Raw genomic sequence first — 27,791 nt, forward strand, 5'->3', positions numbered from 1 at the left:
GAAGAAAACTAAACTCCCTGCCGACCTGGCATCTTTTCACTCCCTCCTCTCTACATTTTCTTCATCTGTTTCTGCTGCTAAGGCCACTTTCTACCACTCTAAATTCCAAGCAGCTGCCTCTAACCCTAGGAAGCTCTTTGCCACATTCTCCTCACTGCTGAATCCTCCCCCCCACCCCCCCCCCCCCCCCTCCTCCCTCTCTGTGGATGACTTCGTCAACCACTTTGAAAAGAAGGTTGACGACATCCGATCCTCGTTTGTTAAGTCTAATGACACTGCTGGTCCTGCTCACACTGCCCTACCCTATGCTTTGACTTCTTTCTCCCCTCTCTCTCCAGATAAAATCTTGCGACTAGTGACTGCAGGCCGCCCAACAACCTGCCCGCTTGACCCCATCCCCTCCTCTCTTCTCCAGACCATCTCCGGTGACCTTCTCCCCTACCTCACCTCGCTGATCAACTCATCCTTGACCGCTGGCTATGTCCCTTCCGTCTTCAAGAGAGCGAGAGTTGCACCCCTTCTCAAAAAACCAACACTCGATCCCACTGATGTCAACAACTACAGACCAGTATCCCTTCTTTCTTTTCTTTCCAAAACTATTGAGCGTGCCGTCTTTAGCCAACTCTCTTGCTATCTCTCTCAGAATGACCTTCTTGATCCAAACCAGTCAGGTTTCAGGACTGGTCATTCAACTGAGACTGCTCTTCTCTGTGTCACGGAGGCTCTCCGCACTGCTAAAGCTAACTCTCTCTCCTCTGCTCTTGTCCTTCTAGACCTGTCTGCTGCCTTTGATACTGTGAACCATCAGATCCTCCTCTCCACCCTCTCCGAGCTGGGCATCTCCGGCGCGGCTCACTCCTGGATTGCGTCCTACCTGACCGGTCGCTCCTACCAAGTGGCGTGGCGAGAAGCTGTCTCCGCACCACGTGCTCTCACCACTGGTGTCCCCCAGGGCTCAGTTCTAGGCCCTCTCCTTTTCTCCCTATACACCAAGTCACTTGGCTCTGTCATATCCTCACATGGCCTCTCCTATCATTGCTACGCTGACGATACACAACTAATCTTCTCCTTTCCCCCTTCTGATAACCAGGTGGTGAATCGCATCTCTGCATGTCTGGCAGACATATCAGTATGGATGACGGATCACCACCTCAAGCTGAACCCTGGCAAGACGGAGCTGCTCTTCCTCCCGGGGAAGGACTGCCCGTTCCATGATCTCGCCATCACGGTTGACAACTCCGTTGTGTCCTCCTCCCAGAGTGCGAAGAGCCTTGGCGTGACCCTGGACAACACCCTGTCGTTCTCCGCTAACATCAAGGCGGTGACCCGATCCTGCAGGTTCATGCTCTACAACATTCGGAGAGTACGACCCTGCCTTACACAGGAAGCGGCACAGGTCCTAATCCAGGCACTTGTCATCTCCCGTCTGGATTACTGCAACTCGCTGTTGGCTGGGCTCCCTGCCTGTGCCATTAAACCCCTACAACTCATCCAGAATGCCGCAGCCCGTCTGGTGTTCAACCTTCCCAAGTTCTCTCACGTCACCCCCCTCCTCCGCACACTCCACTGGCTTCCAGTTGAAGCTCGCATCCGTTACAAGACCATGGTGCTTGCCTATGGAGCAGTGAGGGGAATGGCACCTCCGTACCTTCAGGCTCTGATCAGTCCCTACACCCAAACGAGGGCATTGCGTTCATCCACCTCTGGCCTGCTGGCTCCCCTTCCTCTGCGGAAGCATAGTTCCCGCTCAGCCCAGTCAAAACTGTTCGCTGCTCTGGCACCCCAATGGTGGAACAAGCTCCCTCACGACGCCAGGACAGCGGAGTCACTCACCACCTTCCGGAGACATTTGAAACCCCACCTCTTTAAGGAATACCTGGGATAGGATAAAGTAATCCTTCTACCCCCCCCCCCCCCCAAAAAAAATAAAATAAAATAAATATATATATATATATATATATTGTAAAGTGGTTATCCCACTGGCTATAGGGTGAATGCACCAATTTGTAAGTCGCTCTGGATAAGAGCGTCTGCTAAATGACGTAAATGTGCCCTTGAGCAAGGCACTTAACCCTAATTGCTCCTGTAAGTCGCTCTGGATAAGAGCGTCTGCTAAATGACTTAAATGTAAATGTAAATGTATTGAGAGTAGGGTGTCATTTGGGACACATTCAGTGAGTGTCTTTGACCTCCTTGTTTGAAGTATCATGCGATAGTTGAACCATGAACAATCAGATTCATTTAGGATATGACAACTCTTTGAGGATTCTGGTATGTACTTTGTGATATTGTGATATTAATTGGGTGTTACAACACCTTGAAAACATCTTGATTTGCACAATACGCAGATAAGTGCCAAGAACAGACTGAATTTGTGCACTTTATGATACAACCATGAACCTTGGTACACTTATTCTATTCATCATTAGGAACATTATAAAATAAAAAATAAGGATCAGGATTTGACTTTACACATGTATCACAATATATTAGTGAAAATTAATACAACTTCTACTGTGTTCTTTTGTATAAAGTGTGAACGTGTGAAGAAAATTGACAGAGACGAACAAGACCAAACAGACATCTTTGATTATTAGAGGATATCTTTATCTTATTCTCAGTAATAAAATATCAGAGGGGAATAAACCTTCTCAACATGCCTTCTCACAGGAAATCACCAAATACATACATTACATTCATTTAAATTCATTAGTTAAAGCTGCAATATGTAACTTTTTGGGTGACCCGACCAAATTCACATAGAAATCTAAGTTATAGATCTGTCATTGTCATTGAACGCAAGTCTGAGAAGCTGTAGATCTGTTTTATATGCACTATTTCTATGCTTCCCGTTCTTAAGATTCATTTTTGCTTGTTTCACCTTCGGTTCTGTACACCAGCTTCAAACAGCTAAAAATACAATATTTTTTGGTTATGGAAAGTATATTTCACAGCGGTTTAGATGGGACAATGACTCTCTACATAATGACTGCTTGTTTTGTCACATAAACTGACATTAGGCGAACTATTCAAATTTTTGTGAACAGGAAATGGCAGAGTGATTTCCGCATATTGCACCTTCAATACATTACATTCAATCAATACACTTCTTATGAAGCGCTGCCATGGAGAAATGGTAGCCTGGTCTCAGATCTGTTTATGCTGTCTTGACAACTCCTATGGTCATTGGTTTGAGTTGGCAATACAGCACCAACAGATCTGGTAACAGGCTACGAGATCAGCTGATTTTAAAAAGAGCCTAACATGTAGAAAACACACAATGGAAAAGCTATCAGTAGACAGCCATACTGTAAGCAGAGTGAAATACATTCTCAGATATGCAACTTTAGTAATACTGTTCTGTATATGCACTTGTCATCAACATCAAGGAGTATAAATAAGCTATTTAATAATTTAGAGTACAGAGATATTTTGCTTAATTTACTATACAGATTTTTTGTCTTAACTGACTTGATATTTTATGCACTTTTGAATGCTCTTGCACTTGGACAGATGCGTACTCACGTGGATGCACACAAAGACTTACGCACGCATACAAACACACATGCAAACGCACACACACAAACATACCCACATACCCTGAGAGAGAGAATTAAAGAGTAGAGGAAAATAAAATATTATATTCTTTCATGATATTTTTGTACAGTGGGGGGAAAAAAGTATTTAGTCAGCCACCAATTGTGCAAGTTCTCCCACTTAAAAAGATGAGAGAGGCCTGTAATTTTCATCATAGGTACACGTCAACTATGACAGACAAATTGAGAATTTTTTTCTCCAGAAAATCACATTGTAGGATTTTTTATGAATTTATTTGCAAATTATGGTGGAAAATAAGTATTTGGTCACCTACAAACAAGCAAGATTTCTGTCTCTCACAGACCTGTAACTTCTTCTTTAAGAGGCTCCTCTGTCCTCCACTCGTTACCTGTATTAATGGCACCTGTTTGAACTTGTTATCAGTATAAAAGACACCTGTCCACAACCTCAAACAGTCACACTCCAAACTCCACTATGGCCAAGACCAAAGAGCTGTCAAAGGACACCAGAAACAAAATTGTAGACCTGCACCAGGCTGGGAAGACTGAATCTGCAATAGGTAAGCAGCTTGGTTTGAAGAAATCAACTGTGGGAGCAATTATTAGGAAATGGAAGACATACAAGACCACTGATAATCTCCCTCGATCTGGGGCTCCACGCAAGATCTCACCCCGTGGGGTCAAAATGATCACAAGAACGGTGAGCAAAAATCCCAGAACCACACGGGGGGACCTAGTGAATGACCTGCAGAGAGCTGGGACCAAAGTAACAAAGCCTACCATCAGTAACACACTACGCCGTCAGGGACTCAAATCCTGCAGTGCCAGACGTGTCCCCCTTCTTAAACCAGTACATGTCCAGGCCCGTCTGAAGTTTGCTAGAGTCCATTTGGATGATCCAGAAGAGGATTGGGAGAATGTCATATGGTCAGATGAAACCAAAATTGAACTTTTTGGTAAAAACTCAACTCATCGTGTTTGGAGGACAAAGAATGCTGAGTTGCATCCAAAGAACACCATACCTACTGTGAAGCATGGGGGTGGAAACATCATGCTTTGGGGCTGTTTTTCTGCAAAGGGACCAGGACGACTGATCCGTGTAAAGGAAAGAATGAATGGGGCCATGTATCGTGAGATTTTGAGTGAAAACCTCCTTCCATCAGCAAGGGCATTGAAGATGAAACGTGGCTGGGTCTTTCAGTATGACAATGATCCCAAACACACCGCCCGGGCAACGAAGGAGTGGCTTCGTAAGAAGCATTTCAAGGTCCTCGAGTGGCCTAGCCAGTCTCCAGATCTCAACCCCATAGAAAATCTTGAGTTGAAAGTCTGTGTTGCCCAGCGACAGCCCCAAAACATCACTGCTCTAGAGGAGATCTGCATGGAGGAATGGGCCAAAATACCAGCAACAGTGTGTGAAAACCTTGTGAAGACTTACAGAAAACGTTTGACCTGTGTCATTGCCAACAAAGGGTATATATATAACAAAGTATTGAGAAACTTTTGTTATTGACCAAATACTTATTTTCCACCATAATTTGCAAATAAATTCATTAAAAATCCTACAATGTGATTTTCTGGATTTATTTCCTCATTTTGTCTGTCATAGTTGACGTGTACCTATGATGAAAATTACAGGCCTCTCTCATCTTTTTAAGTGGGAGAACTTGCACAATTGGTGGCTGACTAAATACTTTTTTCCCCCACTGTATTTGCCCTTTTTTTATACACAGGTTTACAGTATCTGTGTGAGAAAAGCATGAAGCCTCCAGAGATGAGTTTCCTATTATGGTTAGCCGGTTATGAGTTATTGGTGTCACCAACAGTGGGCATACCACAGCAACTACCACTCCCTCCCACCTGCTTCAGAGTCTCTCACTTGGCAAATGGAAAGGACACCTGGGTCGTATTCATTGGGGCATTTTAAAACAAAGTCAAAGTAGTCTCAACCTGTTTCAGTCTGTTTTCTTCCATTTGAAATTAATAAGATCCTGCATATGACTCGTATCCTGAATCTGTTTTCCAACCACAGCTCAGACAAGGACTGCACCCCTCTGGGTGTTTTCAGTAGTAGCTTACTAATTCAAAAATCAAATTACTGTAATCAGTCTAATTAACGTTGGTGGGAACATTTGACGAGGGTTATAAATTAATGTCACACTAACAATGTTGGGATGCTTTCAATAAAGAAAATCCATTATTGCTTAGATATACTCCCATTGCATTTTCTGGGATAGTTATGAAGTCCTGTTTGACATTTTATTACTGATTGTCACTTGACATTCAGTGACATAAGCTGTCAGGATATCTTATATAATTTGTTATGTCATGTTTATGACAATATGACAATGTTATGACACGGTAACTGGTCAAATAAAATGGTACTGCACTGTCTGTTGTGGTATTGATGCATATTGCTCATCATGACCAATGGACAACCAAAAAATAGCATTAACATGACCAATGGACAACCACAAAACAACATTAACATGACCAATGGACAACCACAAATCAACATTACCATGACCAATGGACAACCACCAAAAAACAACATTAACATGACCAATGGACAACCAAAAAACAACGTTAACATGACTAACCAAAAAAACAACATTAACATGTCCAATGGACAACCACCAAAAAACAACATTAATATGACCAATGAAAACCCAACATTTTTGTTTATTAATTAACATGACCAATGGACAACCACAAAAAAATAAACATTAATTAACATGACCAATAGACAACCAAAAAAAACAACATTAACAACTTCAGATGGGATACGTTGCCCCCAGAGACACAGCATTACAGTGATGAACTGAGAGGTGATTGGCCAGGGTTCAAGTCAAGGCAGAGCGCATGCTGGGTCATTATTGACTATTGACAGTGTCTCAGCTGAGGTCACCTATCTTCATTGTATAGCTCTAATAACCTACCTCCCTTCCATACTCTGAAGGTTCCTTACTGGGGAGTAGTTATTTTTAATGAATGTGTGTGTATGTGTGTGTGTGTGTGTGTGTGTGTGTGTGTGTGTGTGTGTGTGTGTGTGTGTGTGTGTGTGTGTGTGTGTGTGTGTGTGTGTGTGTGTGTGTGTGTGTGTGTGTGTGTGTGTGTGTGTGTGTGTGTGTGTGTGTGTGTGTGCGTGTGTCTGTGTGTGTGTGTGTGTGTGTGTGTGTGTGTGCGTGTGTCTGTGTGTGTGTGTGTGTAATTGTAAAGATAATTGCTAAAGCCTGTAATAAGAGTGATGTTGACAGGTTAACAGGTTAGTAAACAACCTGTTTTTGATGGTTGTTTAGATGGGGGTGTGAAGCTCTGGCCCTCTATGGGGGTTAGTGTGCCCAGAAAGCTCTCACAGTCTCACGTCAGAATTAGATGTTCATCCATGTTTCTCAAACGTCAAATTTTGAAGTGTTTATTGTTCCAAGGTTAAGTCTAGGCATTAACTTAAGGATTCTTAAGGTTAGGCATTAATTCCGAATGGTTAAGGTAAGGTTTAAGGTTTGGGATAGGCTTATTTTTTAAAATCAAAAACAACTTTCTATCCCTGGATTCGAACATGCAACCTTTGGAACCGGAGGCAGATGCTTGAAGGTAACAGAGCTCATTGTTGCCCCTAGTGGCCGGTTTCCATGTCATCTCCCGACATCCTCAGACATGGATGAATGTCAAATACTGACTTGTATCACGGGTGACCTGCCTGAGTGTGCCGCCGCCCAGAGGCCAGTGGACAACTTTGAGAGGGTAACAGCCTACAATGAGATATCAAATATGAGAGATGGAGCTATATTTCTACCATTCATCAGATATAGAATGCATTTAATACACGATTTATGAAGCCAGGTCATGCTGATTCCCTCAAGGGAGATGTTATGTGTATTTTGCCCTCTGGCTTAGTTTCACCCAATGTGGATAGATGAATACACGTTTTGCCTGAGGACTAAGGTCCACAAAGTGTTTGTGCATTGATCTGTGTGTGTGTGTGTGCGCGTGTGCGCGTGTGTGGATGTTCAGTGGACAAAAAAAGAACAGAGATGTGTTTTATACAACAAGCTCTCACAGTCTTACTGCAGAATCCAACAATTATCCATAAACATCAGATTTAGAAAGTTACGTTTATGCATTAATTCCAAATGGTTAAGTTTAGGGTTAAGGTTGGGATAGGGTTAAAACAAAAATAACTCCACTGTTAAGTTTAGGCATTAATTCTGAATGGTTAAGGTAATTGTTAAGGTTTGGGATAAGCTTAAAACCTAGCAGTTGGATTAAACACGCGACTCCCGGAGCTCGAGTTTATGGCCATCCGCCATCCCCATCCACAATGCCCTAGCAAAACCCAAGCCTACATGATGGTAATAGCGCTCACCATTGCCCCTAGTGGATGGTTTTGAAGTCTTCTACCGACTTCCTGCTTACCTGGACAGACATCGAATTATGCAGTGAATCGTGAGCAACCTGGCTGGTTTTATAGGTTGTTGTTTCTGGGCAGGACAGAACACAGTTGAATGAGTTATCATGGCTTCATAGATTCATAGTTCCTCAGTCATCTGGTTTCTCACCCTCGTGCCAGGCAGACAGAGGAGGGTAGACGAGAGAATAGGAGAATACAGCCTTGAGTGTGACAGCGAGAATAAACTGGCTTTTTACTGTTCTAATTACATTGTTAACCCGTTTATAATACCAATAAGGCACCTCAGGGCTTTGTGGTATATGGCCAATATACCATGGCTAAGGGGCTAAGGGCTGTGTCCAGGCACTCCACGTTGCGTCATGCGTAAGAACAGCCCTTTAGCCGTGATATATTGGCCATATACCACACCTCCTCTGGCGTTATTGATTAATTAACTCTCTCGTTTACTCTATATCTCTCTCTTTCTAGCTGCCTGTCTTTCTCTCCCTCTCTTTCTCTCTCACATACATACAGACAGACAGACAGAGAGAGAGAGAGAGAGAGAGAGGGAGAGAGAGAGAGAGAGAGAGAGATGCACACACGCACGCACACACACACACACACACACACACACACACACACAGACACAAACACACACACACACACAAACTTTATCTAGTCAGTAATATAAAGTTAAGGGGCTTTGGAGCTACACAAGTACATTAATTCTGATATGACTAAGACAGTCATCAAAGACAACCAACACTTCATTGAAGACTCTTTAAATGGTAGAAATGTCCTCCTTCTAAGATTTTGGAATCCATGGCTACAAGATTACCGATCCTATGGAACTACTACGACAAAGTATTGTAATTTTTTTGCATCTACAACTGTCTCCTTCAATCCTGGTCCTGGAGACATACAAAGTGTGCAGGTTTTTCTTTTAACCCAGCACTAACACACCACTCAAATTGCTTGATGATCAGTTGATTCGCAGAATCAAGTGTGTTAGTACTGGGCTAGAACAAAAATCGGCACACCATGTGTGTCTTCAAGATCGGTATTAAGGAACACTGATCTAACAGTAACAGTCAAGTCTACCATAATCCTTCACCATGACAACAACAAGCAGCTCCTACTTATCCTTAACAACACCTGTGAGACTGCTCCTGACTGGATGGTTATCTTTCCCAATCCCTTCCATCTCTGATGAATTCACTCACTGAGAACATCTTAACATCCACAGATCAGTTTTTTTATAAAAATACCCTTGTAATATCTAACGCACCTCTGAGACCCACTATATATTAACAGGAAATGTCAGCTGTGTTTCAAAATGCGTCAGGGTACAGGGTAGTGATTGCGAACCAAATCAGCTAAGGCCACCACTAAGGACAAGGACGTCTGATACTTGAGAGTCAATGCCTAGGATGCCTCTTCAAAGATGAGGGGTTTCTCTCGCTGAGAGTCTCTGTGATGAACTCTTTGACTGGAGAGGGCTCCCCTTGGATGATGGCCATCTGTTCAGATTCAGAGCCTCCCTTATCCTCCCACCGTCCCTCCCCCATCACCTCCTCCCCATCCGTCGACAGCAGTACAACAGAGACGGTACTAAAAACATCCCAATGTCAAAGTGAGGTTGATATGTCACAGAGGAATTCTTCAGTTGTCACTCTCTATTCCCATTTACAAATGGCTGGCTATAAAACCCGGTAATAAGCAGCCGCCATGATGCTCGTTTATCAGGCCCTGATCAAAGTCAAAGCGCATCGTCAGACACTGTCTGAGCAGTAATACAGTCAAAGAGACAGGCAGTTATCCAAGCTGAATGATCAGTCTGTTAGATTGCTTTTCCGCATGAACGAGTGGAGAGATGGTTCTCAACACTGTCGCTGGGTTGTGAGTTCTGTTCTGCTGTTGGAGCTCAGCAACATTCCTACTTGATTTCTTGACTTTTCTTCTTCTTCTTGTTCTCGAACATTCATTCTCTCACTTTAGATAGATAGATTGTTGCGTATCCATAAACCAACCACATACCTTTCTGTCTCCTCTTCTCAGACACTCCTCTAACTCTTCTCTCCTCCACCTCTCCTCTCCTCCACCTCTCCTCTCCTCCACCTCTCGTCACCTCTCCTCTAACTCTCATTTCCTCTCCTCCACCTCTCCAGTCCTCCACTCTAAATGTCTGTTGACATTTGAAAAGCTCAAAGAGTCCCAGAACCGGGTCGTCATCAAGGCCGGTCATCAGGGAAACCCTCCACCCTTCCCCCCTCACGAGGAGATGCAGATGGGCTTGCCGTTCTTATCGTACTGGTAGACCAGCATCTTGATGCAGTGGGAGTTGGCTGGGGAGATCCAGGGGCTACTGGTGATAGAGAAGTTGTGGCCAGCATAGAATGGCGGCGGCTGCTTCCGGCATCGGAACAGCGTCCGGAGAACCGTGGCCGCCATGGTCCGGAAACGCTTGCTGATGAAACAGTAGAGAAAGAAGTTGACCCCGGTGTTGAGGAGAGCTAGCATGTTCGCCACATCGGTTAGGAGGTGCAGGAGGCGGGCAGGACCTGGGGACGCCGGCGGTGCCGTGTACAGGTGGTAGAGGATCATGACGGTGCGTGGTGCCCAGAGGACGGCGAACACGGAGGTGATGGCGAGCAGGATGGCGGTGGTCTTGCCCGTGGAGTAGCCGCGCAGGCGGAAGCAGCTGCGACGGCGCTGGAGCTTCCTGACGATCATGGCATTGAGGGAGAAGAAGACGGAGCAGGGCAGGAGATAGACGGTCGCGCAGTGCACCCAGACTAGCACATGCTGCGCAGCACTACTACTACTCCCCCCTCCTCCACTTCCTGTACCACCTCCAGGTAAACCATGCCACAGCTCAGGCCACCAGTAGTAAGGCGCCGCAGACACCAAACACCCCATATAGACTCCCATGATGACCCGCCGTGTGCGGGCCGGGTAGGAAACGCTATGATACTTCAACGGGTGACAGACTGCAATGTAACGGTCAACGGTCAAGGGGACCGTGATCCAGATCGAGGTGTGGATGGAGGAGAACTCCAGGACCTGGACCGCCTTGTTGAGGGAGGGGGGGAGGGGCACGCCCAAAATGAAGTCCTCCAAAATGAAGTCGACGAAGACGATGAGCAGGAGGACCAGGATGTCAGCGGCGGCGAGCGCCAGGAGGTAGTTATAGGAGGACTTCTGACGCCGTAACACCAGCTGGGAGAGGATGATGACTGTGAGTATGTTGGCTGGATGAGGGGGAAGGTTATGACGCAAGGGAACAGGTTGGGGAGATGAGGGAGGGAGGGGGGGAAGTGGGAGGGGTGAGGGGATGAAGGTGACACAAGGGAATAGGTTGGGGAGATGAGGGAGGGAGGGGGAGGAAGTGGGCGGGGTGAGGGGATGAAGGTGACACAAGGGAATAGGTTGGGGAGATGAGGGAGGGAGGGGGAGGAAGTGGGCGGGGTGAGGGGATGAAGGTGACACAAGGGAATAGGTTGAGGAGATGAGGGAGGGAGGAAGTGGGAGGGGTGAGGTGATGAAGGTAGCACAAGGGAATAGGTTGGGGAGATGAGGGAGGGAGGGAAGGGGAGGAAGTGGGAGGGGTGAGGTGATGAAGGAACGGATGTGAGGGGGGAGAGTATGAACCAAGGGTCAGATATATGGGGAGATGAATGGAGACAGAGAGAGAAAGGAGAGGAAAGTGATTGGGAAATTACATAAGAGGAAAAGCATGGAAGTGGAGAAGAAAGCATGATGAGAGGTTGAGATTGAAAGTGGTGGGAAAACAGGTTATGACAAAGGAAAATGAAAGAGAGAGGAAGGAAGAGAGTTAGTTTTACTTGGGAGGCCATTGACAAGGAGAAACACTCATTCAGCCAATCATAAACAACACACACTCTACCTACATAGAACACACCCACACACACCCACACGTGTACATGCACATACACGCACACACATACACACACACACACACACTTTTTGCACCTGTCTACACAAAGTTTAATTTTCACTTCCTTCTACTGGCATAAAGAGAACCAAATAACAACCCTTTACATAACCCTAACAAGTGTTGTGTTCGAGACCACTTAAAGCGAGATCGATTCAAGACCAAGACTGGAGCAAATTGAGTCAGAGTCCGAGCGAGACCGAGTCAAGACCGAGACCGGGAGGAAAATAAGGGGTCCGCGACCGAGTCAAGACTGAGACCAGAAAAATGTGAGTCCAATTCAAGGCTATGATTGTAATTTTGACAAATCACCACCATAATAACAGTTCAAAATGTCCAGTATTTCTGTGTTCATTTTTCAGAACAACATATGGATTATTTAGACATTCAGAATAGTGAAAAAAACTAAAATGGTCTAAGTCCACAACAATGTTTGAACCACATCAATCTGATTGTGTGGACCTGTCAGGGCTTGGCTCCCCAGTGGGTGGGCCTCTGCCAACCATGCCGATCCATGTCTACACCCCTGATGCAAACAGCACATTATGAAAATTGCGCATCACAAATAGCCTACTGACCAACACTTTTTCAATATCTGGTTTGCATAACCATTGTTGCCTTAGTTCCCATTTACTGGTAGATATCATACATTCAAACGTCTTTCCTACCCTACTGGCTACTGGCTACTGATGTCATTCTTCTCTGAGCTGCTCCATGCCAAAACCAGTCGAGAGCTGCACACTCTTGTTGCCTGCAGATGATATTCCACAGAAACTAGGCTATGTGTGCAGCACGCATGTGAATATATTTCACATGCTTTGCAATTGTGTAGACTACTTTGTGCATGATTTCTCCATTGTACTACATAATTGATCAGTCGTATCAGTAGGGATTTAGAAGCTTATACCTGCATATAGCCTCCACTACACCACTGGCCCTTTGTGTTTTACAAAAAAGTGCGATCTCCTACATGAGTGCGCTGGTATTACAGTTGCTGTCCTTTCAGAATCACAAACCTGTCACACACTGAAGGCCTATAGGTTCGCCACTGCGCAAACATGTCTATAATAGATATAAAGGCTGTTAAGATATTCATGTTTCAAGAAAATACTGTATATATTTGGCCTGGCGAAGAGGTTTTATGACTGAATGGAAGCTGATAATTATGAGTTTTTTACTCTGCTGGTCTCGGCTGGTCTCTGGAAGAAATTACGAGTCCTCACTCTCCGAGACCGAGTCAAGACCGAGTACAAATGTTTCAGACACCAAGACAAGACCAAGACACTCAATATGTGGTCTCGAGACCGGACTCGGGTACTACAACACTGACCCTAACCCCTTTCTAAAGACTAATAATTTGCTCAGTAGAATATTTCCTGTAACAATATTTCCCTCCCCCTCTCCTATCCTGTCTCCTCTCTCTCTCTCTCTCTCTCTCTCTCTCGCTCTCTCTCTCTCTCTCTCTCTCTCTCTCTCTCTCTCTCTCTCTCTCTCTCTCTCTCTCTCTCTCTCTCTGTCATCTCCTCCCCCCTTCCCTCCCTCCTCCCTTCAACCTCATCCCTCTCTCCCTCCCTCATTCCATCTCTCCGCCCATCCTTCCCTCCTCCCCTCTACCTGCTGAGTTGCACGGTGGCACTTGCCTCTGCCTCGGGTCCATTAGTTAGCTCGATTAAATAATAATATACGGCGCCACAACAAAACCAGGGAACAATGACAGCGCACCGTCATGGCCTTGCTGAGTCGTTGAGGCTCCGGCTGGCCCAGATAAACAGTCCAAGGACACCATCCTCTCTGTCTCTCTCAATCTCTCTCTCTCTCTCTCTCTCTCTCTCTCTCTCTCTCTCTCTCTCTCTCTCTCTCTCGCTCTCTCTCTCTCTCTCTCTCTCTCTCTCTCTCTCTCTCTCTCTCTCTCTCTCTCTCTACCCCACTGCCTTTTCCTCCCCCTCTTGATTCTTCCTCCTCTCCTCATGCCTTCACTTTTTTTTTTCTCTTCCTTGCTTCTTCCTCCATCTTTTATCTCCCTTTTCACTCCTCCTTCCCTCCCCATTCGCCTCTTTCTCCTCTCTCTACCTCCCTCTCTCACATTCCTTCTTTCCTCTCTCCTTCCATCCCTCCCTCCTGGCCTTGCTGGAGCATGGGGAATGACTCAGGGGACATAGAGGGACCACCACAGTTTTCTATCATTTCCTCCCAGTCTCCCTCTTAAGGGTCGTGCTGGGCCATGGTGAATTGCTCATGAGCAAGATGTGGGGGATAATCACAGTTTTCTATAACTTCGGCCCCCTCCCTCTCTACCTCTCTCCCTCCATCCATCCATCCCTCCCCTCTTCCAGAAGGGGGACGTGGTGGTGACAATCACAGTCCCACTCTGCCAGTAGTAGGAGAAACGTGTACACAAAGGGGTCTATGTGATTTAGCCTGCTGTTACCCAGGCAAAACCAACTGTGTGTATGTGTATGTCCATGTGTGTGATTGCTTGTGTGTCAACAAGTTCAATGGTCATGCATGTATACATGTGTAAGTACATGTGTTGTGTGCATGTGTGGGTGTGGGGAAACTGCAATGTACCTCATGATGGTGAGTATAAAAGTGTACACTTTTAGGAGAAAAGTGGAGATTTGGGAAGTAGCCTTAGTCGTAAAGAAAACATGTGCAAGCACAGCTGTCAAGATCTGTGCTTTTGTAACCAAGCGAAATCTGTTGATTAAATCACGTTTCCCTTTAGAGCCAAAATGGCTGATTCCTATGATGTGAGTTGAAGGCAACCAGGTGACATTCATCCCTCTTTGTTCTCTTGCTGTAGATAAAGCTGCTGTGTCTGTCTATGACATTTCTGACAATGATTTGCATTGTTATGTCACAGAGACATCAATGCACTTAGCACCTGTCACAGGGCATCCAGCTAGATGAAAGGGGTCTGTGGTGCCACCATCGCCTCCTCTCTCTCTGTCTCTCTTTCTTCCTCCTCCCCCCACCTCTCTCTCTCTCTCTCTCTCTCTCTCTATCTCTCTCTCTCTCTCTCGCTCTCTCTCTCTCTCTCTCTCTCTCTCTCTCAATTCAATTCAATTTCAATTTAAGGGCTTTATTGGCATGGGAAACGTGTGTTAACATTGCCAAAGCAAGTGAAGTAGATAGTAAACAAAAGTGAAATAAACAATAAATATTAACAGTAAACATTACACTCAGAAGTTTCAAAAGAATAAAGACATTTCAAATGTCATATTATGTATATATACAGTGTTGTAACAATGTGCAAATAGTTAAAGTACAAATGGGAAAATAAATAAACATAAATATGGGTTGTATTTACAATGGTGTTTGTTCTTCACTGGTTGCCCTTTTCTTGTGGCAACAGGTCACAAATCTTGCAGCTGTGATGGCACACTGTGGTTTTTCACCCAGTAGATAAGGGAGTTTATCAAAATTGGGTTTGTTTTCGAATTCTTTGTGGATCGCTGTAATCTGAGGGAAATATGTGTCTCTAATATGGTCATACATTTGGCAGGAGGTTAGGAAGTGCAGCTCAGTTTCCACCTCATTTTGTGGGCAGTGTGCACATAGCCTGTCTTCTCTTGAGAGCCAGGTCTGCCTACGGCGGCCTTTCTCAATAGCAAGGCTATGCTCACTGAGTCTGTACATAGTCAAAGCTTTCCTTAAGTTTGGGTCAGTCACAGTGGTCAGGTATTCTGCCACTGTGCACTCTCTGTTTAGGACCAAATAGCATTCTAGTTTGCTCTGTTTTTTTGTTTGTTCTTTCCAATGTGTCAAGTAATTCTCTTTTTGTTTTCTCATGATTTGGTTGGGTCTAGTTGTGTTGTTGTTGTTGTTTTCCTGGGGCTGTGTGGGGTCTGTTTGTGTTTGTGAACAGAGCCCCAGGACAAGCTTACTTAGTGGACTCTTCTCCAAGTTCATCTCTCTGTAGGTGATGGCTTTGTTATGGAAGGTTTGGGAATCGCTTCCTTTTAAGTGGTTATAGAATTTAACGTCTCTTTTCTGGATTTTGATAATTAGCGGGTATTGGCCTAATTCTGCTCTGCATGCATTATTTGATGTTTTACATTGTACACGGAGGATGTTTTTGCAGAATTCTGCATGCAGAGTCTCAATTTGGTGTTTGTCCCATTTTGTGAATTCTTGGTTGGTGAGCGGACCCCAGACCTCAGAACCATAAAGGGCAATGGGTTCTATAACTGATTCAAGTACTTTTAGCCAGATCCTAATTGGTATGTCAAATTTTATGTTCCTTTTGATGGCATAGAAGGCCCTTCTTGCCTTGTCTCTCAGATCGTTCACAGCTTTGTGGAAGTTACCTGTGGCGCTGATGTTTAGGCCGAGGTATGTATTGTTTTTTGTGTGCTCTAGGGCAACGGTGTCTAGATGGAATTTGTATTTGTGGTCCTGGCAACTGGACCTTTTTTGGAACACCATCATTTTTGTCTTACTGAGATTTACTGTCAGGGCCCAGGTCTGACAGAATCTGTGCAGAAGATCTAGGTGCTGCTGTAGGCCCTCCTTGGTTGGTGACAGAAGCACCAGATCGTCAGCAAACAGAAGACATTTGACTTCAGATTCTAGTAGGGTGAGGCCGGGTGCTGCAGACTGTTCTCTCTCTCTCTCTCCTCTCTCTCTCCCCCTCTTTCTTTCTCCCAGTCTGTCTGGTAATAGATGTGGGATTAGATTAAAGATGGCAGCTCAGAGTCTGGTCCATCACACTTCACACCTCTCTGCTATCAGCTGATTACTAATGACAAAGCAGGCTCCAGATAATGACTAAAGATGTCCTTGTCAGACGCAGGCGGAGATGCCCAGGCTCACGGGCGTGCGGGCACACTTACGCGCACACTCACACACACACAACAATAGTAGGCTTGATTACCAACTATGACGAGACAGCCTACAGGGAAGACGTGAGGGCTCTGGGAGTGTGGTGCCAGGAAAATAACCTCTCACTCAACGTCAACAAAACAAAGGAGATGATCATGCACTTCAGGAAACAGCAGAGGGTGCACCCCAGTGGAGAAGGTGGAAAGCTTCAAGTTCCTTGGCGTACACATCACTGACAAACTGAAATGGACCACCCACACAGACAGTGTGGTGAATAAGGCGCAACAGAGCCTCTTCAACCTCAGGAGGCTAAATACATTTGGCTTGGCACCTACAACCCTCACAAACTTTTACAGATTCACAATTGAGAGCATCCTGTCGGGCTGTATCACCGCCTGGTACGGCAACTGCACCGCCCGCAATCGCAAGGCTCTCCAGAGGGTGGTGCGGTCTGCCCAACGCATTACCGGGGACAGGTAATGGTGGATCAAAGCTGGGAAAGAGAAACTGAAAAACAGCTTCTATCTCAAGGCCATCAGACTGTTAAACAGCCATCACTAGCACATTAGAGGCTGCTGCCTATAGACATAGACTAGAAATCACTGGCCACTTTAAGAAATGGAACACTAGCCACTTTAATAATGTTTACATATCTTGAATTACTCATCTCATCTGTATATACTGTATTCTATACTATTCTACTGTATCTTAATCCATGCCGCTCTGACATCGCTCATCCATATATGTATATATTCTTAATTAATTCCTTACTTAGATTTGTGTGTATTGGGTATATGTTGTGAAATTGTTAGATATTACTTGTTAGATATTGTAGGCGGCAGGTAGCTTAGTGGTTAAGAGCATTGTGCCAGTAACCGAAAGGTCGCTGGTTCAAATCCCAAAGCCAACTAGGTGAAAAATCTGTCGATGTGCCCTTGAGCAAGGCACTTAACCCTATTTGCTCCTGTAAGTCGCTCTGGATAAGAGCGTCTGCTAAATGACCTATTATTATATTACTGCACTGTCGGAGCTAGAAGCACAAGCATTTCGCTTCACCCGCAATAACATCTGCTAAACACATGTATGTGACCAATAAAATTTGATTTGATTTGACACACACACAAACAGTTTGCTTTGCAGCATTTCAGGTTTTCTCTCCTCTCTCAGTGTAACGGGATAATCCAGTAGACGATCCCATCCTGTGTGCTGCTGGTCACTCACCACTGAGCCTCCCGGACACTCAGCTAGCAGCTCAATTGGTTTGTTATTGAACTTTACTTGATTGTGCTATTGATTGTTGTTCGTCCCTTTCCACTTACAGAGTGAAAAGTTAACTTTGTGAGTGTCTCTCGCTCTACTATTACATTTACATTTACGTAATTTAGCAGACACTCTTATCCAGAGCGACTTACAAATTGGTGCATTCACCTTATAGCCAGTGGGATAACCACTTTACAATATGTTTTTTTTCTTTTTTTTTTCTTTGGGGTGGGGTAAGGGGGGGTAGAAGGATTACTTTATCCTATCCCAGGTATTCCTTAAAGAGGTGGGGTTTCAAGTGTCTCCGGAAGGTGGTGAGTGACTCCGCTGTCCTGGCGTCGTGAGGGAGCTTGTTCCACCATAGGGGTGCCAGAGCAGCGAACAGTTTTGACTGGGCTGAGCGGGAACTGTGCTTCCGCAGAGGTAGGGGGGCCAGCAGGCCAGAGGTGGATGAACGCAATGCCCTCGTTTGGGTGTAGGGACTGATCAGAGCCTGAAGGTACGGAGGTGCTGTTCCCTTCACAGCTCCGTAGGCAAGCACCATGGTCTTGTAGCAGATCCGAGCTTCAACTGGAAGCCAGTGGAGTGTGCGGAGGAGCGGGGTGACGTGAGAGAACTTGGGAAGGTTGAACACCAGACGGGCTGCGGCATTCTAGATGAGTTGTAGGGGTTTAATGGCACAGGCAGGGAGCCCAGCCAACAGCGAGTTGCAGTAATCCAGACGGGAGATGACAAGTGCCTGGATTAGGACCTGTGCCGCTTCTGTGTAAAGCAGGGTCGTACTCTCCGAATGTTGTAGAGCATGAACCTACAGGATCGGGTCACCGCCTTAATGTTAGCGGAGAACGACAGGGTGTTGTCCAGGGTCACTCCAAGGCTCTTCACACTCTGGAAGGAGGACACAATGGAGTTGTCAACCGTGATGGCGAGATCATGGAACGGGCAGTCCTTCCCCGGGAGGAAGAGCAGCTCCATCTTGCCGAGGTTCAGCTTGAGGTGGTGATCCATCATCCACACTGATATGTCTGCCAGACATGCAGAGATGCGATTCGCCACCTGGTTATCAGAAGGGGGAAAGGAGAAGATTAGTTGTGTGTCGTCTGCGTAGCAATGATAGGAGAGGCCATGTGAGGATATGACAGAGCCAAGTGACTTGGTGTATAGCGAGAACAAGAGAGGGCCTAGAACTGAGCCCTGGGGGACACCAGTGGTGAGAGCACGTGGTGCGGAGACAGATTCTCGCCATGCCACTTGGTAGGAGCGACCAGTCAGGTAGGACGCAATCCAAGAGTGAGCCGCGCCGGAGATGCCCAGCTCGGAGAGGGTGGAGAGGAAAATCTGATGGTTCACAGTATCAAAGGCAGCAGACAGGTCTAGAAGGACAAGAGCAGAGGAGAGAGAGTTAGCTTTAGCAGTGCGGAGAGCCTCCGTGACACAGAGAAGAGCAGTCTCAGTTGAATGACCAGTCTTGAAACCTGACTGGTTTGGATCATGAAGGTCATTCTGAGAGAGATAGCAAGAGAGTTGGCTAAAGATGGCACGCTCAAGAGTTTTGGAGAGAAAAGAAAGAAGGGATACTGGTCTGTAGTTGTTGACATCAGAGGGATCGAGTGTTGGTTTTTTGAGAAGGGGTGCAACTCTCGCTCTCTTGAAGACGGAAGGGACATAGCCAGCGGTCAAGGATGAGTTGATGAGCGAGGTGAGGTAAGGGAGAAGGTCACCGGAGATGGTCTGGAGAAGAGAGGAGGGGATAGGGTCAAGCGGGCAGGTTGTTGGGCGGCCGGCCGTCACAAGTCGCAAGATTTCATCTGGATCCAAGATTACTATCTCATCCTATCACTCTGTGTATGTGTGTGTACTGTAGATCAGTTGGTAGAGCATGGCGCTTGCAACGCCAGGGTTGTGGGTTCGTTTCCCACAGGGGGCCAGTATGAAAATGTATGCACTCACTAACTGTAAGTCGCTCTGGATAAGAGCGTCTGCTAAATGACTAAAATGTAAATGTACTGTATAAAATGTATGTCTCTCTCTTTGTCTGTCTGTCTGTCTCTCTCTCTCTCTCTCTCTCTCTCTCTCTCTCTGTACATCTGCAGGTGTACCTGAGAGCATAACCAAGTGTTTTCTCTCTCTGCTCGTTTATGTTTATCAAAGTGTGTCGCTAAGCCTTGAGCCACCTGGGGAGAGACATTAGAAGAGCGCAGCAAATCCCACACAATGGATTCCTCACATAATAATCCTCTAACCTCTCCATCTATCTCCTTCTCTTCCTCTCTCTCTCTATCCAGCCCTCTTTCTCTTTCTCCATCCACCTCTAAAGAGGGATGACCATATGTGGAATTGAAATGGGGTGTTTATCTGTATTCAGTTTTTCAGTGGTCGTGGTATTATTCAGTGAAAAGCTTTGCACTCCCTAGTGAGACAGGGCCTTGAAGGGACGGACAAAGGGAATCCGATGTGCGCTTGACATTTCCATTTAGCCACAGCAAGCCTCCACTGGACGGTCCATTCATTTCAATTGACTGCTGCTCTCTGTCTCTGTCTGTGGTTGCGTCCCAAATGGCACCCTATTCCCTGTATAGTGCACTACTTTTGAATGGGGCCCTGATCAAAATAAGTTCCCTATGTAGGGAATAGGGTGCCATTTGGGATGCAGCTGTGTCTGTGGAGCTGGTTCTGGGCAGCAGGGTTAGGCAGGCAGGCTGGTTCTACTCGACATGAAGCTCGGATGGTCCAGGAGGGACCCATCTCTACCAGGGGAGGACTGGATGATGACGGACTGAAAATAAAACAGACAACAACCACAAAATGATTCCCCTGTGCTTTCTTTCTCTCTCTCTCTCCCACTGTGTCTCTTTCTGTGGTGCTCTCTCTCTCTCTCTCTCTTTCTCTCTCTCTGTCTCAAATTCATATTTAAAAAGCTTTATTGGTATAACATTGCCAAAAAATGTAAAGTACAATTGCCTCTCTCTCTCTCCCCCCTCTGCCCCCCTCTCTCCCATCTCCCCTGATGTGTAACCATGACGTGAGGAGGAATAGGCTGGAGAGGAGGAGGAGGGCAGAATGACCTGTGGGGGGGGGGGGGGAGAGAGAGAGAGAGAGAGAGAGAGAGAGAGAGAGAGAGAGAGAGAGAGAGAGAGAGAGAGAGAGAGAGGAGAGAGAGAGAGAGAGAGAGCGAGAGAGAGGGGAGGGATGGGGTAGAGAGAGAGCAAGGGCACACTAGAGGAGTGAGTAAGGAGAAGTGAGTGAGTCGAAAGAGGGAAAAGCAGACAGGAAGGAGGAGGTGAGGGGAGAGGGAGAAAGAATGAGCATAGATTATTTGGATGTGAGGAGAAGACAGGAAGGCAGTGAGAGTGAGGGAGCGGAGGAAGGAGGAGGGAGGAGGAGTGGTTATGTTTCCCTTGTGTGAACAGACTATAGTCTACACAAAGAAAATATCAAATTGGGGGGAAGACGAGATGACAGGTGGGAGTAGTGTGTGTGTGTGTGTGTGTGTGTGTGTGTTTTTTTGTACTCTGCTACTTCTCCAATATAACAGGGGTCGAGGCCAATTACATTGTTGTGGGGGGGGGGGGGGGGACGACAAACACACACGCTCTAATACACACACATACATTGATGCACACACCGACATGCACACACACACACACACACTGAGACACATCGTGCTCCCCGAGGTGTGTAATGACGCTGAGTCATCCCCCCTAAAAAAGGAGGTGTAGAAACAAGCCCCCTTGCTCCGCTGGAGGAGAAGACAGGAGAGGCACAGTTTAACCCCATAGAAAGAAGAGGTAAACACATTAGGTGCTGCGACACTATGACTGTGTCCCAAATAGCACCCTATTTCATGCAGAGTCTTCCGTCAGACAGATGCCACAATCTACACCCCGGGCCTGGTATTACTATACAGAAAAACAGGGTAAAAATTAGAAAGGAAAAAGGAACGATGAAAAGAAGAGAAATTAAATGAGAGAAAAGACTTGCAATTATGTTTTTTGGGGGATGAGGAAATTGAAGTTGGACTCAGGCTGCATATCTGAGGGAGTCAGCTTAATCAGTCTCGTGGACGTGTTGTGAGAGAGAGAGCGAGAGAGAGAGAAAGATTGAGAGAGAGAGAGAGAGAGAGAAGGAGAGAGAAAGTGAGAAGGAGAGGGAGAGAGAGAAGGAGAGGGAGAGAGAGAAATATAGGAGGAGAGAGAGAGAAATAAGAGAGGGAGAGAGAGAAATAGGAAGTAGATAGTGATAAATAGAGGACGATAGAGAGAGAGGACTAGGAAGTAGATAGTAATAAATAGAGGACGATAGAGAGAGAGGACTAGGAAGTAGATAGTGATAAATAGAGGACGATAGAGAGAGAGGACTAGGAAGTAGATAGTGATAAATAGAGGACAATAGAGAGAGAGGACTAGGAAGTAGATAGTGATAAATAGAGGACGATAGAGAGAGAGGACTAGGAAGTAGATAGTGATAAATAGAGGACGATAGAGAGAGAGGACTAGGAAGTAGATAGTGATAAATAGAGGACGATAGAGACAAGGGGAGGGGCAGAATAGAGAGAAGGTTAGAAAGAAAGTTGAAGGAGTCTAAGATCAGGTAGGGAAAGGTTTGGTGAGAGGTTGATTGAGAGCGAAGGGAAGAGGAGAGGCGGAGAGAGTTAAATGGAGAGAGAGAAGGCGTGAATGAAAAAGAGAGTTAGTGATGGAGGAGGTATGGGAGTGGGAGGAAAAGGGAGGCATGGTTGAAATATCAAAAGGCAGTTTCAAAGGTCACACTCACTTTGTACCTTATGACAAACATTTGCCCTTTTGTCTTCTCAAAGAGTCTGATTAGACCGAGCAACCAATCCATTCACACTATTTAAGTTGTACATCTACGATCCAATCTTGGCTATACACTTAGACAGAAAGGGGCTACCTAGAACCATAAAGGGTTCTGCGGTTCTTCGGCTGTCCCTATAGAAGAAACACTTTTTGCTTCCAGGTACAACCCTTTTTCTAAGAATATTCTTTGTACCCGCTCTACAAAGACAGATTTTGAGTTTATTTATTTATTTATCTTATCTCCTGTGAACTAAAACTTAATCATACAATGTTGTGTGCTTTCATAGATCAATACATTCGTAAAGGGAGATATGGAGGGGGAGAATATAAACATTTTAGAGTAGAAGAGAGAGGGTGAAGACAGTTAGAGATGCTGAATGAAAAAGAGAGAGTGTAAACTAGAATGAGAGAGAGAGCTAGGATAGTGAGAGAGAGAGAGAGAGAGAGAGAGAGAGCCTCACCCTACTAGAATCTGAAGTCAAATGTCTTCTGTTTGCTGATGATCTGGTGCTTCTGTCACCAACCAAGGAGGGCCTACAGCAGCACCTAGATCTTCTGCACAGATTCTGTCAGACCTGGGCCCTGACAGTAAATCTCAGTAAGACAAAAATAATGGTGTTCCAAAAAAGGTCCAGTTGCCAGGACCACAAATACAAATTCCATCTAGACACCGTTGCCCTAGAGCACACAAAAAACTATACATACCTCGGCCTAAACATCAGCGCCACAGGTAACTTCCACAAAGCTGTGAACGATCTGAGAGACAAGACAAGAAGGGCCTTCTATGCCATCAAAAGGAACATAAAATTTGACATACCAATTAGGATCTGGCTAAAAATACTTGAATCAGTTATAGAACCCATTGCCCTTTATGGTTCTGAGGTCTGGGGTCCGCTCACCAACCAAGAATTCACAAAATGGGACAAACACCAAATTGAGACTCTGCATGCAGAATTCTGCAAAAACATCCTCCGTGTACAACGTAAAACACCAAATAATGCATGCAGAGCAGAATTAGGCCAATACCCGCTAATTATCAAAATCCAGAAAAGAGACGTTAAATTCTATAACCACTTAAAAGGAAGCGATTCCCAAACCTTCCATAACAAAGCCATCACCTACAGAGAGATGAACTTGGAGAAGAGTCCCCTAAGTAAGCTTGTCCTGGGCCTATGTTCACAAACACAAACAGACCCCACACAGCCCCAAGACAACAACAACAGCAACAACAACACAATTAGACCCAACCAAATCATGAGAAAACAAAAATAGAATTACTTGACACATTGGAAAGAACAAACAAAAAAACAGAGCAAACTAGAATGCTATTTGGCCCTAAACAGAGAGTACACAGTGGCAGAATACCTGACCACTGTGACTGACCCAAACATAAGGAAAGCTTTGACTATGTACAGACTCAGTGAGCATAGCCTTGCTATTGAGAAAGGCCGCCGTAGGCAGACCTGGCTCTCAAGAGAAGACAGGCTATGTGCACACTGCCCACAAAATGAGGTGGAAACTGAGCTGCACTTCCTAACCTCCTGCCAAATGTATGACCATATTAGAGACACATATTTCCCTCAGATTACAGCGATCCACAAAGAATTCGAAAACAAACCCAATTTTGATAAACTCCCTTATCTACTGGGTGAAAAACCACAGTGTGCCATCACAGCTGCAAGATTTGTGACCTGTTGCCACAAGAAAAGGGCAACCAGTGAAGAACAAACACCATTGTAAATACAACCCATATTTATGTTTATTTATTTTCCCATTTGTACTTTAACTATTTGCACATTGTTACAACACTGTATATATACATAATATGACATTTGAAATGTCTTTATTCTTTTGAAACTTCTGAGTGTAATGTTTACTGTTAATATTTATTGTTTATTTCACTTTTGTTTACTGTCTACTTCCCTTGCTTTGGCAATGTTAACACACGTTTCCCATGCCAATAAAGCCCTTAAATTGAAATTGAATTGAGAGAGAGAGAGAGAGAGAGAGAGAGAGAGAGAGAGAGAGAGAGAGAGAGAGAGAGAGATAGAGAGAGAGAGAGATAGAGAGAGAGAGAGAGAGCTCAAAGACATTGCTCCTGCATTTTTAACAAAAAATATAGATTTAGAGTTAGATAAAGTAGGATTTTTTGGCAGGGACATATACAGGATGCTACCCTCCACAACATAACCTTCATTCCAAACCAAAACTCCAAACCTACAACCTGATTTTGGACGGAATTACCTGGAAAGCTTTCTACTACCAAGGATTACTATTCTCAAGCTATACAGCAAATGCTTTGGCAAACAAACAGAAACCTGAAAACACCATCCAACCTGGAACTGAGTGAGTAATGTTTAGTATGAAGCTATTTTTCACTTTCAAAAACCAAGAAGAAAAATACATTACAATTATATATTTTATTTTATAAGGACTGAATGCTAAGGCTACCAAGCTTAAGATTGCTACAAAGAGATACAATTTCAATTAGCACTGACGTGTGAAGTGAGAGGTGTCAAAGCCCTTGAGACCAACAATGGCAGGAGAGTCGTACAGTCTACCCCAACTAAATGGAGAGGCCTTAGAAGCACCCCCCACTGTTCAGAGGTCATTAAAATACAGTACCCTCTGAATGTAAAAAACGACAAGACACGAAAAGAGTACAAATTGAAACTTCTTTTGGGGAAGCACGAGACACTTTTTGCTGATTTGTATAAAAATGGGAACATAAGCAACCTTATCTTCCACACAGACCATCCCCTGGCATGGCACAGTGCTAAACTAGCACACTACCCATCTGTTAAGAGGGGGGGTGTTAGTGACGGGTGGAAACTCAGGATACTGGACAAAGAGGACTCTGAGTCGTCTAATATTAATCTCTATAAATCTGGAACCGTTTTGGTTCAAGGCAACACCAAACAGTTCCAGCTGGACTTTCACCTAATCAAAGAATTAGCTCAGCAGGAGAAGCTCTCCCTTGAGAAAGATACCCCTACCCCGAGCGGGTCAGACCAGACCTCTTCATTAAATAACCCCACAGAGCAACCCCAAGCAGAAAGTCAACTTCCCAGCACAGAGTACTACTCCCTCATTGAAATGAAGGATAAATTCACCCAGCTGGAGGTAAGGCAGGTGGAGCTGGAACAGCAGGTGAACACACTCCAGTCAGCACAGACCCAGACAACAGTCCAGCACAACAACACCCCCTTAACTAGACCTGGAGAGCTGCAGGTAGAGAGAGACATGTCTGCACTCTGGATTGTGGTGAGACAACATCAACAGGAGAAAGAGCAGGAGCAGGAGAAGAACAGAGCACTAGAGGAGAGGATCAGAGTGATGGAGGAGAAGGTGAGAATGATGACGGGTGACATAGAACAACCCATTAGAGAGCTGGCCACCCCCGCAGAGAAGCCAGCAGAACAGCCCACCTCAGATCCTGGCCAAAGTCTCGACACCGCAGCAGAACAGTACACCCAAGACCCTGACCATAGCCTCGACATCACACCCAGACAAACAAATGAAGAACCCCAAGCCCAGGGGATCCCAACCCCTCTGAGCAACCCCCCAGTCAGACACCCTGATAGCCCTCATGACGACCCCCCCACACCCACTGAGGACATACACAAGCCACAGATTGTACTCCTTATGGACTCAAACGGGAAATACATACAAGAAAATAAACTTTTCCCAAAACACACAGTGTCTAAACTCTGGTGTCCAAACACCCAGCGCGCCCTAGACCTTCTGTCTGAGGACCGACTAGGATCACCCAGTCACATAATAATACACACAGGCACAAATGACCTGAGAACACAGCAGGAAAGGGTGGCCACATCACTCAAGGGAGTGATAGAAAAAGCTTCTTCTACTTTCCCCAACGCACAAGTGGTTATCTCAACCCTGTTACCACGAAAAGACTTCCACCCTGCTACCATACAGCGGGTAAACGCAAGTATTTCCCGTGACTGTGCATCCAGACCAAAGCACCATCAACCACATCTACACCCCCACCCCCACCAATTAACTCCCCCCCCCCAAGTCAACCATGCCCACACCCCATTTAGGCCCCCTCAGATCAGACCTATGCCCCTCCTACCCACCCCAAGCCCCCCACTCCCACAAAGAGGGCCTCAACATGAAAGTCACACATACGCCCAGGCCGTGAGCAGGCAAACAGGCCCAACACCCACTCTTACACTAGCCCAAGCCAATGGCATGTACCAGATGCTCAGCAGGCTCTGCTCACAATTACTGGCCTGAGGCCAAACCACACAACCAACAACATTAGACACTTTATGGAACACAAAGCCTTCACTCTTTCATCCTGGAATATCCAAGGCCTGAGGTCATCTGCCTTTGGCCTAAAGAGCAGGAATCTGGACTTCACCAAAGAAATCGGAAATACAGACATTGTCATCCTACAAGAAACATGGTATAGAGGAGACGGACCCACTGGTTGCCCTCTAGGTTACAGAGAGCTGGTAGTCCCATCCACCAAACTACCAGGTGTGAAACAGGGAAGGGACTCCGGGGGTATGCTAATTTGGTATAGAGCAGACCTAACTCACTCTATTAAATTAATCAAAACAGGAACATTTTACATTTGGTTAGAAATTCAAAAGGAAATTATCTCAACTGAGAAAAATGTCCTCCTGTATGCTACCTATATCCCCCCACTAGAATCCCCATACTTTAATGAAGACAGTTTCTCCATCCTGGAGGGGGAAATCAATCATTTCCAGACCCAGGGACATGTACTAGTCTGTGGCGACCTAAATGCCAGAACTGGACAAGAACCTGACACCCTCAGCACACAGGGGGACAAACACCTACCTGGAGGTGACAGCATTCCCTCCCCCATATGCCCCCCTAGGCACAACTACGACAACATAACCAACAAAAACGGGTCAAGACTACTGCAGCTCTGTCGCACACTGGGTATGTACATAGTCAATGGTAGGCTTCGAGGGGACTCCTATGGTAGGTAC

General features: G+C 45.6%; 1 protein-coding gene across 1 annotated transcript in view; it reads right to left on the reverse strand.

Moving 5' to 3' along the window:
* Window positions 1-10,218: 10,218 nt before the first annotated feature.
* Window positions 10,219-27,791, reverse strand: part of LOC311103518 (putative G-protein coupled receptor 139) — a gene marked incomplete at both ends in the record, with an annotated part of 36,214 nt that continues 18,641 nt past the window's right edge. The window contains one exon of the mRNA XM_084145091.1: window positions 10,219-11,198. Coding sequence (XP_084001217.1) covers window positions 10,219-11,198 — 980 coding nt within the window. The remainder of the gene's footprint in view (window positions 11,199-27,791) is intronic.

Source organism: Coregonus lavaretus (assembly GCF_964263955.1).
Source record: "Coregonus lavaretus genome assembly, chromosome: 28".
In the NCBI taxonomy this organism is placed as follows: domain Eukaryota; kingdom Metazoa; phylum Chordata; class Actinopteri; order Salmoniformes; family Salmonidae; genus Coregonus; species Coregonus lavaretus.